General features: G+C 34.3%; 1 protein-coding gene across 1 annotated transcript; it reads left to right on the top strand.

Annotated features, from left to right (window-relative positions):
* Window positions 1-989: 989 nt before the first annotated feature.
* On the top strand, window positions 990-6,852 carry cacng1a (calcium channel, voltage-dependent, gamma subunit 1a). Its single transcript, XM_016273692.1, has 6 exons — window positions 990-1,036; window positions 1,142-1,394; window positions 4,466-4,540; window positions 4,766-4,903; window positions 5,165-5,418; window positions 6,756-6,852. The coding sequence occupies exons 2-5, from the start codon at window positions 1,160-1,162 to the stop codon at window positions 5,392-5,394; spliced, it is 678 nt and encodes a 225-aa protein (XP_016129178.1). The 5' UTR covers window positions 990-1,036; window positions 1,142-1,159; the 3' UTR covers window positions 5,395-5,418; window positions 6,756-6,852.
* The last annotated feature ends 5,494 nt before the right edge of the window (window positions 6,853-12,346 follow it).

Raw genomic sequence — 12,346 nt, 5'->3', positions numbered from 1 at the left:
ATAACAATATTGTAATGCATTTACTTGAAAAAGTAACTTTCCCCAACACTGAAAGTAAAGTCACTTAATTGGATGAATACTGAATTGCCATTTAAAAAATAAACAGCAGAAGGCAAACACTTGCTAAAAAAGATTTGACTGATGTGGCCTTGACAGATTTGAGACATGACTCAACTCTACCCAAGAGACTTGAGTTTTGACTTGGACTTAATCTCAGTAACTTGTGAACATGTCTTATTATATATACAAGGCTGTGAAGGGGAGTAAATGTCAAAAGGGTGCCCCTTATAAGTTCCAGTTCAAGCCAGTCACATTTTTCTTAAGGGAATTAACCAAATTTCTAACTCATTAGCCTATGAAAACTATGCGAGTACCGCACAAAAATGTAGCAGTATTTTCTACACACAACAAATACATGAAAAATACAACACCATTCTTCCTTGAGAACGTTTAGACTGAAGTTGTTACACACATATAATGCTTCGTCATTTGCTGGAGGCATGGTTTATCATGGCTGACAGCAAATGCTGAGAACCAAAGTTACCCAACACCCATTCATTATGAGGAAAATCCAGCTCATTTGACCTGCTTTGAGAAACAACAACAACTGAATTTTATTTTCTGGACAAGAACTTTTATTTCAGTGTATCAGTATTGAGACTTTTTTTGTCAGTCCAGTTTGCCTCATTATACTTTATAATGTATAATGTATACATTATATTCAATCCCAGTTAAACCTAATGAGTAATTCTTGTCATGGAATTGTCACGCCTTAGTAATGGCGGATGGAACCTGATCTGTCAACAGCTAGACAGTAGACTCACAGCTCACATTTATAGAAGCCCAACTCACCCCCCACAGACCTCATGTGAGACAAGTCCATTTGGTCATCAACTTTTCTGACAAGCCCCAACAGCTGCAGTTTGAGTCTGGTCTCTCAGCATAAATACTAGGGCACTGTCATTTGGCTCCTTTTATCCATGCACAAGCACAGTGCTGCACAGAGACCTTAAGAATCAAGAACGATCTGGACCAGGTCTCTGTACTATACTGTCCTGATATTCAGTGATTCTTTCACTGTTTCACTTCATTATCACTTCAGTTATTTTCGTGTCAATTTGTCATTTTATTTGTCCATTAGCGGTGGATTCTGGACAAAATGCAGAAGGAAACCAAGACAAAAATCTTGTTTTTTGTGATCATGGTGGGCTCAGTGTGCATGTTAACAGCGGTGGTGACAGACCACTGGGCTGTGTTGAGTCCTCGAGTGGAGAATGTAAACACAACATGTGAGGCAGCCCACTTTGGCCTTTGGAGACTTTGTAAGAAACACATTTATATTGAGGACGAGGAATTAATTGGTAAAGGTTGTGGACCTATCAGCTTACCGGGGGGTAAGTGACAGATTATCTAATTATCTAAGGTGTTTTTTTTAAATGACCAAAGGACTTTCCGTGCATGCAGACATGTTATGCATGCCTTTTTATCCATTATTTTTATCATCATCATACATAAGCACAATTTATATTTGTCAACAAAACTAATTTCAACCATGTAAAACAGACCTTTAGATAGCTTTTAAGATAAGGAAAAATTATAATACTGGTGTGAACCCTAATCCTATACAGATCCTGTATAATTCTGTCCAAATCCTGTATAATTCTTGGCTAACACTTTGCATAATTAATAGTTAGTTTGTTGAAAGAATGAATGTGCAGAGCTGTAATATAGGCAAAGGGTGGCTACTTTGAAGATGCCAAAATCTAATATTTCTATTTATAAAGTATAAAAAGTTTATATATAATTATATAAGAAGTTTTATTTATTTAACAACTTTAGTCTATACATCATTCCCACACACCCATTTGTGTTTTTGTTTCATAGTTTTGTGACTTTACTATTAGTTTGTAGAAAATAGTAATAATAAAGAATAAGTAGATATGTCCAAACCTTTGACTTGTAGTGTTTGTATTGCTCACAAAAAACAGTTGTAGTACAAATAAGAGGAACAAGAGGAATACATTTTACATGATTTAAACCTAATCAAATTTGACTACTAATCATTTTAACCAAAAGTTAAATATTTAAAGCAAAACACCCCCCCCCCAAAAAAAAAAAACTTTGTGTCTAAATTTAGCCCTTTCCTCCTTCCAAAAACGCATATCCAAAATAATTATATTAGTGCTATCAAATGATTAATCGCAATTAATCGCATCCATGTTTACATAATATATGTGTGTGTACTGTGTATATTTATTATGTATTTATAAACACACACACATGCATGTATATATTTAAGAAAAATATGTTACGTTTCTATATTAAATATATATATGATATAGTGCTGTCAAACAATTAATTGCATCCAAAATAAAAGTTTTTGTTTACATAATATATGTGTGTATACTGTGTATATTTATTATGTATATATAAATACAAACACATGCATGCATATATTTAAGAAAAATATGCTATGTTTATATATTCAATATATCTATATATAATATAAAATATAAGAATATAAATATCTAAATGTATATACATGCAAATATTTTCAAAATATATACTGTATGTTTGTGTTTATATATACATAATAAATATACACAGTACACATACATATATGTAAACAAAAACTTTTATTTTGGATGCAATTAATCGTTTGACAGCACTAATATGATATAATTTATATGAATATAAATATGTACACGTAAATATATTCAAAATATATGCTGTATGTGTGTCTTTATATACACATAATAAATATACACAGTACCCACACATATATTATGTAAACAAAACGTTTATTTTGGATGTGATTAATCGCGGTTAATCGTTTGACAGCACTAAATGATATATAATCAGAGGTTTTCAGAGTGTCTTCACACAGAGAGTTGCATAATCTTTTAGCCGTCCCTCAATCCATAGTCGTAGCCCTTAGTCAGGCCCCATGGATGGTCTGCAGATTTACTGGGATTTCCCTGTCCATGGGACTTGTTTAGGTGCCATATTACTTGGGAGTCAGCCTCTCTGAACCTGACAGACAGGAAGTATTTTTATAATTAAACAAATTAATTAAATTTTAATTTTACTTATTAAAATCAGAAAATCATGCTGCCTTTTTGGGATCATATTCCTAAAGCCCCAGCACCTAACACTAATCATATTAAACATGCTGATAAAAGTGTAAAAAATGTGTTGCCCCAAAAGTGAATTCAAGCTTATACTTAAGCTTGAATTTAACAGTTTAATTTACTGTTTTTAACATGTTAAAACGTAGCAGCTGTGTGAGTACGTGTGTGACTGCCCTTGTAAATGTAGTCAGTAAAATCTATAATTAGGCTGTGTAAATAGTCAGCTGTCCCAAGAGGGAGACACTCTGAATTTAAGAGTGGTACAATTCCAGTACTGTGACTGACGGTCACATCTGAGAGAACAGCATATATGCTTGCCACCTTTTTCTCAACACAGACACTCCTACTGGCCCTCAAATAATACCACTTTCACTGTGGCCCAAATCATCAGGAGACCCTATAAGACAAAAAAAGAGGCAAAAAGAGCCATTGATTCTATTTGAACATGAGAGGATGTGGTGGAACTGGCAGGTAGATTTAAAATTACAGGATGGCAAAGACCTTTGGAAACATGTACATTAATATCTGGCATTATTACAGTCATTACTTTTAACATAGATCCATATGACAGTTTCAGGGAGTGCGTAATGAGTATTAGGAATAGGGTTGCAGTCAGCTTTGCTCTGTGTCATATTAAAAAAACTATAAACATAAATTATTTTAGACATGTGATATGTTTTAGCAATCCTTGCCAATCATTGCATCAATAAAAGGCACATGATTCTACAGTTTGTTTATTATTTGGCACAACATGAAAGACTAGCTGAACATGCCATGCTGCACTACAGCAATCTATCAGTCATTTCTCTAAATAAATCAGATTGGAAGATTTTGTTAAAAACCTGTTCTCCCCTTTTTTGAACAGTGATTGTCTCATCAAAGCATAGCAAACTTTGCCTTCTGCCTCATGTGTTAAGTTTTGTCACATTGGCAGTCTCATGGAGCCAACTTCTCAACAGTTGTCAAATAACTCAGAATTTATATTTAGCTGCTCGTGATATTACATGGGACATAAAACAACAACAACAACAACAACTCTGCAGTTGACACTTAAGGCAACAGGTGACTCACACAAGAATTCTTGTGAGGGGCAATAAGCCCTGGCTAATAATAAGACACAGATAAGCAAAAGTAGTTTTTTTTCTTAGTCTTTTTGTTTTTTCTTATTTTTTATTTGTATTTTTATTTTTCCCCCCAGAATATAAAACATATATTCACTTAAACATTCTTATATCAGGTTTCTTTAAAAGGTATAATAAATACAATTATTAATGTAATTAATTCATTATTAATTAATATTTTTACTTTTTTTCATTTTATTTAAACCCCCCCAGAAATGAACTGCTCTTACTTCAGACACTTCACACCAGGGGAAGATTCTGAGATCTTTGAAGTTAAAACTCAGAGAGGTGAGTTCAAACTAACACTGTGCACTGTGCACCATTACTTCTGTTATATGTACTGTAAAGGGTGATGAAATGGAAAAGAATCACAGGTATAGTGGACAGTTATCCACAAACTTAATTATTATGTTTATAGAAAGTTCTAGGAAAGATCTCTGAAGCATGATATATTATATTGTTTTTGAAAATCATTGTCATTGACATGTAGCTCTTGCTGATTTCTCTACTCAGAATACAACATCTCAGCAGCTGCCATAGCCATCTTCAGTCTTGTATTTATGATTCTGGGCACATTGTGTGTGTTGGGTTCCCTCAGAAAGGGAAAGGACTATCTGTACAAGCCTGCAGGCATGTTCTTTGCTTTTGCAGGTAGGACGGAACATCTAATCATTCTCTTACAAATAATTTATACGACACACTGCATTTTAGAAAATGACATTACCAAAACTTTGTATCCATAAAAGGTATTTAGACACTTGTTTGAATGCCATAGCATTAGAGAACAATCAACATTTATTTTAATGAAATATAGTACAAATACACGTTGCAATTAAAACATTTAAAAAAAGAAAAAAAGAGATACTTTTTGAGGGCACTGTACATTGATTTTCATATAATTTCTGTCCTCAGGTCTGTGTGCCATCATCTCAGTTGAGGTAATGCGTCAGTCAGTCAAGAGGATGATAGAAAGTGAGGAGACTATCTGGATCGAGTATTACTATTCCTGGTCTTTTGCGTGTGCATGCACAGGTTTTGTCCTGCTCCTCCTCAGTGGAATTGGTCTGTTGCTGGTTTCCATGCCACAGATGCCTAGAAATCCCTGGGAAACCTGCATGGACGCTGAGCCTGAACAAATATAGAGCAGGAATTCCAGATGCCAGCAGGTAAAACACTGTCTCAAAATATATCTAGACCTCTTTGATACAATGTCAGAGATTGACAAGCAGAGGTCATAAAATTAGCTCAGTAGCTTCCTTTTCCCCCCTTGCGAACTGGCACTGAAGAGTATAGGTGTGTAACACCCTTTTACATCCAACCATGCCAGAAAGAAGCCAAGCTTTTCAATCTTTATATTATTATTATTTATGTATATGTAACATTTAACATCCTAATTTATAAAATATTTGAGATGTAATATGAAGAGTGTAGCTGGCATTATGTAGCTGGAACTTTCATGTAAAGATTTTGCTCCAAAAAGCATAATTCATATCCTGTAAATGGATTTATTTTATTTAATTTTTTAAGATGTGTGAATGCTACTTTGGATTTGTGCTTAATAAATCTAATTTTATTGATAGCCATTTTAACAATAGATCTCTTTTGCCTGGGCACAGTGATGCTCTCAGCTGCCCTGAGCAGAATGCAAATGTTTGGTCTGCTGTGGTTACTGAATACTTGGCCAGACATTTTGGAATAATTTCAGATCTTGCAGGTGCAAAGAAAATGGCATCAATCTCACTCTTATGTGAAAAAGTAAAATTATTCTGAGACTTTCCAAGTCTACAGCTTCCTGAAATGCACCCACAAACTGTGTTTACAAACTTGAAATGTATGGGTGTGCTCAGTATTATTTATTTTTTTTAGAAGAATGCGCTTCTGTGATTTATAATTTATGACCCTCTATGACCATTAACTGTGGTCATTTTTGGGTCTGCACAAATCCGGTTTATGTATCCAGCTGTAACCTGTAGATCAGAAAAAAATCTTCACCATATTTTTGGGTGGTGATTCACCCTGTGTGTATAAAAAAGATCTTAACATCAAATGTATTGCCTATTTGAATTCATCAGGCTTTTTGACAATAAATTAAATACCATAGAACCTTTTAAACTTAAATCTCATTGGGCTTAAAAAGTCTTATTAGACCTGGTTCCTCAACAAACTTATTTATAAAGTTGGCAACTGGATTTAGAAAGTGGGGATTACTGTCACTGACAAACACCAATAGGGTGTCAGAGCCATAGCCTTGTGGGCAGCGCTTGGACAACCAAAGTTTGAGAGCCTGCTTGCTTGTGGTCCTTTCCTTTTTTCTTTTCTCTCCTATCAATTCCTGTCACTGCCATTGCAAAAATAAAAAAAGATGGGTGAGCATACTGACAACAAATCTTGATTGTGTAATGGCAATGAGAATGGTCATTTTACCACATGCTGAGGCAAATTCATAAAAATCATGTTTAAAATCAACGTTGTAATCATTTATTTTGATGTTGTTTGCATGCAGAACAAGAGACCATGGATGTTTGGATCGTGTTATGCAGCCCAACAGAATAAATGTATTTCTGGTATTACAACCCTATGTCATGTATTTCTAATAAAAATGTAAGCTAACTCCCATGTTCATGTTGATGTTCATTCTGTGTCCTTTACTGTGATTTATTCGAAAAAAGATTGACTTTAATGTACACCATGCACCAGAGGTTTTGATGTATTTAGATCGAATTGCATTTACTGTATTTATGTAGCTGTTTATACAGTTTTACTACATAATATTATCTAGGTATAGTTTAACAGTCACAGTTTAGGTTTCCATTTTATGAACAACAGCTGAAAGATAACTATAAGACAGCTGTCTGATCTGCATGCTAATTATTCTCTTTAAGAACTGTATGAACCACTCATTATGTTTACCATTCATTTTACCACTGTACAAATTTAATGCCATAGTTAAAAAAAGAAAACATTTGTCAACCAGTCATACATACTGTATGTACAGTATACTAAAGCAAAATTAACCAGTGATTACTTACAAATGAAATATAATTTTCATAGAATCCAAGATGATAGTAAGTATGTGATATACTGTCTCTACTGTAAGTGTCTCAAATGTATTTTACTCTGGTTAGACTTAATCTTCATTTAATGACATTTTATGGCATTTTCCTGGTACATTTTAGAGGGAGTAGAGTTTTGGTAAGGAAAGCTTGGCGGTATTGGTCACTGTCAAGGCAAGTCAAGGCACCTTTATTAGTGCATTATACAAGAGTTTGTTTCAAAGCTGCTTCACAGTAATAAACATGGATGTAACAGAATCAGTGAAGCCAACATCTAATATAAGACAAATTCAAATTCTGTTATAAAGCAGGTATAAATAGACAATAGTGTCATTATTCAGCTCCATTCAGTTCAGGTCAATATCTGTGTATAGTTCCTCAGCTATCAAACAAGTTCAATTCAGCTATCAGCAGCTCAACTGAAGACTGTAGTGTAATTATTCAGATCAAATCAGTTCAATGTTGATTCATTTCAGTTCTACCAGAAAGACTCAGAGGGCAGGTGAATGTTACATGCTATTTATTCCATAAAGAATTAACAGATGGTAGCAAGCTACAAGGATTCATGTCTAGTTGTATTGAAAAGTTATTTTGGCATATTCCCTGTCCCTTTTCAAATCCTGGGGATGCAGATTGGCTGTTCCTGCCTGAAGATAAAGGCAGGGGCGGAGCCTACCCCTGGCCGATTGACAGTGGTGGTGGTGGGGAGGATGGAGGAACATCAGCATTATCCATTATGAATGTAAAAGAGAAATTTCAGTTCTTATACATCAAGTGTCAAGCAATGTTTGGCCAGAATGATGTGGCATTAGAATCTTCCTGGTAGAACATTTGCTGAAGCTTTAATTTCAATTGTGTCGATGTTGAAAAAAAAATCTTCAATTATAAACAAATTTGATTTAGCTATAAAGCAGCTCTACAGAAGAGCAATAGTTTTGTTCTCATCTGATAGTGTCAGTGCCATCAGATGACAGAAATGGAGGCAAAAACCTTGGGAGAAACCAAGCTTAGCCAGGGGACCAGTTCTCCTTTGGCCAAAAGAGCAAACACGGTTTGATTTATGGGGCTGCATCGCATGTGATAGTGACAATGGCTGACCCCCTTTGCAGAAAGAATTTAAAATTTACTCATGTTCTGCATTACTCTTGCATAATTACCTTAATTTTGGACCATTGTTTAAAACTGGGGCACATATAGTCATTAACCTTTTGTGGCAAATGAAGAAAAACCGACATATAATTACACTTCTAGATAAATTGATTGGTTTTAAATTAACTATTCTTATATATCAGCATATGATTGTAGCAAATGCTGTGTTTGTCCTGAAAGGCTGCAAAACTCCTTAGAAAATAATTTCATAATTGATATAGTTATGCTAGTTATGTCTAATATAATGTTTATGTTTTATTTTCCATAATTATTTTGCTTGTTCACATTTGAGTGCATAAAGCAAATATGGCACAATAAGCCATATTACAAATGCGAGATGTCATTCTCAAGAGAGATGCACAATGCACCACATCAGCTGTCCCAGCTGTAGACATCTTTACAAGGATATTGCTGTTATTTTTTAGGCAGCACTCAGGGAATTCACTGGAATCAAGGCTCTAGGGAGTTCCGAGGTCCTTTTAAACTTGGGGGATGCCAGCTGAGGTACGAAGAGAGGAATCATGTATAGGCAGATTTTTCCTCTAGAACTTGAAGATGATTTCTATTGACAGAAATGTATCATTGTCATTATAGCCTACACACAGTCATAATTTAATTTCAGTTAAAATTAAAATGATAAAATTCTACTGGCAATAACCACTGATTTCTCATGAGCTTGTTGTTAGCCTACAATATAAGAACATCTTTACTGTACATTTCAGGTTGACTGATTCTCAACATGCACAACATTGAGATCTCTCTCATGTTTACAACACATAGATGGACGATTCAGGCTGTGAGTGCAACAAGGAAAATCAACACTCATGTTCTTATAATTTATGTGCACAACAAGAAACTAACAACTATGCCAGTAACATTCTTTCAATTATGGAGCGATAGCGGATGCACGGGAGATGAAATTTGGGGTTGAAAAAATAATACAAATATTAAAGTTTGAACTTGCTATGATTGGTCAGTGCAATGTAGTTGTCATCTGGAGTCCAAATTGTGTGCCATGTCTTGACACTAGAAATCCACAAAACTGATCTGCAAATGCACATGAAGTGATCCACAAACATGTGCTGTGATCCAAAATGCACATATGAAGGTATGCCCTCATGAGCATCTGCTGTACCCCCTGCAAGTGCCCTTAATGGTTTGTGTAGGTCTATGGCAGACAATTTCCTGGCCCCCTTTAGTACATTAAAAAAAATATGTGTGGAAGTGGAGGACTGTTTCCTAAAATCAACATATAGAGCCTTAATGGAGTTCCTCTGAAATAACATCACACATGGCAAATGGCAGTCAATGCAATTTCTGTTGAACAAGCTAACCATCAAGACACACTTTGTTGTGCTGGACTTTGACCTCTGGAAGCAGAAGAAATGATAATACTGTTAACGAATAATCTATAATTTCAGTCCAGCCACAAGATCCGTGCTGGGAATGGGCATATCTGTAGACATTATGTAAAAATCAGCATGGGCATCAGCATTTTCATGTGAAACATTCAGTACCAGGCAATACTTCAGTGTATATTGCAGAACAGTCTTCAACCTTCTGAGGGTTTATCCGCATAACACTGTGACAGTATTTGCTTGCTTAACACTTCACACTTTTGAAAAGCCTTCCAGAAGCTTGGTGTCCATAAGTGCCGACACACAACTCCCAAAACATGTAAAGCCAGGCTTGTAAAAATTACATGGGCTTACCTGGAGCTTGCACAAAGGAGTTGCAGATAGCCAACTTTGCCACTAATATGTTGTATATTTCCTTAAAAAAATACAAATACCAAATAATCCTTTACTCCCACCTAGTGGCATAAAATTGCATTCACCATTGAAGTTCATATTAGGTACAGGTACAGATTGTGGCATAAACTGTGGAAAAGATGTACAGGTAGATTTCTTTTTATAAAGATATTAGGTCATGTGGTATCTCTAGAACATGAGCCAATATATAATTTTGTGACACATGATTTATGAAATAAAACAAAAACATTGCATTCTACTTTATTTCTTTATCTATAGCGCCCAATTACTATCTTCTTTATACTAGCAGTCAATGTCTTGGACCTTGATTTTTGGACTAGATTTCACATTTATACCATTTACATTTTTGTCTGTGCATTCAGTTTTAGTATAAAGTGTATAAAAAAGTATAATGATAATAAATATAGCTTGAATTACACAAAGCCCATAATTATTTCTGCACTTGAGTCCTCGCTCTCCATATTACTACCTCGGATATCTAGAGCAGTGGTTCTCAAATCTTTTTTTAGATGGTGGAACACTTCAGCAGTAAAATTTGCTGACTTCTTAACACCCCACATCTGGGGAAACCACCAACATCAGCAGTGGTGTAAATATGTTTTTGTGGTGGACATACTAGGCTATATATAGTCAAATAATGTAGTTTACAAATAGCAGGTTGTTTATTTACGTCCACTAATACAAAATAAGTTATGTTATTAAAGTTATACAGCAGCAAATACTTTAGTTAGTTAATTTATTGTAGTTGATTGTCAGATAATTCAGTGTTTTCAATGTTGTTCATTCATAATTCAAAAGCTTTTTATTAAATATATTTATTATAATCACCATTTATAATTTTATTTTTTTATTTTATTTTGTCAGTTGATCAACTTGCAGACCTCTTACATAACATTAGTGAAACATTTTATGGCTTCAAACCATAATATTCTCATAACAATTAAAAGAAGACATTATACTGAAATAAATTTAAACATAAACACAGTTGAAACTGGCATCCATATTCAGTGTTGAGAAGGTTACTTTGGAAATGTAATAGGTTACAGATTACAAGTTACCCTATTTAAAATGTAATAGTAGTGTAACTTTTTCAATTACTTTATTAAAGTAATGTAACTAATTACTTTTGATTACTTTTTGATTACTTTTCTACATTTCTAATTAATGTTTATTTGCAACTGTTAATCATTTTCAAACATTTACACCATGCAGGGTTACAGTAGTGCTCAACACTGTCAGACTTTCAAAATCCTTCATCACTTGAATTAAGATGATCACATTTGAACACATCCACCACAAAATCAGACTTTAGTACCGCCTTTTACTTTGAGATTGATCTGAAGTTCAATGCAGATTTAAAATCATAAGAAATTGTTAATAGATAAGAAATCTTTGCATAACTACAGGAAACACTGCATCTAACAATGGTTTGGAAAAAATTGTTAATTAAAAAATAATAATAAAAGCATATATATCAACTCAAATACGGTTATCTAATAAGCATGTGTCCTATTGTGTACTAAACTCCTGAAACATTGGTGTCTCTTTGTATTTGATATGATGATAGTTTTAGCATATATATCAACTCAAATACGGTTATCTAATAAGCATGTGTCCTATTGTGTACTAAACTCCTGAAACATTGGTGTCTCTTTGTATATGATATGATGATAGTTTTCTCAAAATAAGTAAAATGCTCATGAAGTGACTCAGAGCAGTTCTAGAGATTATGTTTATGTGTTCAAGTACTCATCATATATTGAGGCGGCAGAGGCTGAAAACACAGCGAGCTTCAGTAGGCCTATGTGTAGTAAATGAAACCGCATGTCTGCACCATTAATTTCCACGAGGGGCGGACTGGGAAAAAAAATTCAGGCCGGGAAATCTCACACTCATACACCTACAACAAATTTTGAAACATGGACAAACCTATTTTTTGTATGGACCTCACATAAAAAAAGGTTTAAATCCTTTCACTTGGGGACATGCAAAATAATTTAAAGTTCTCTGCACTGCACCTTCACTTCCATTTTTCTTTTCAGTCTCTTTATTTTGCCCTGATATCTATCTCTCACATGACTTTAATACTCAAGATTTAACAAAACGATACTTTCTAAATT

Source organism: Sinocyclocheilus grahami, unplaced genomic scaffold (assembly GCF_001515645.1).
Source record: "Sinocyclocheilus grahami isolate Dianchi unplaced genomic scaffold, SAMN03320097.WGS_v1.1 scaffold80.1, whole genome shotgun sequence".
NCBI classification, from domain to species: Eukaryota; Metazoa; Chordata; class Actinopteri; order Cypriniformes; family Cyprinidae; genus Sinocyclocheilus; species Sinocyclocheilus grahami.
Note: the sequence above shows the minus strand (reverse complement) of the source record. Positions and strands in the feature narration are given on the sequence as shown.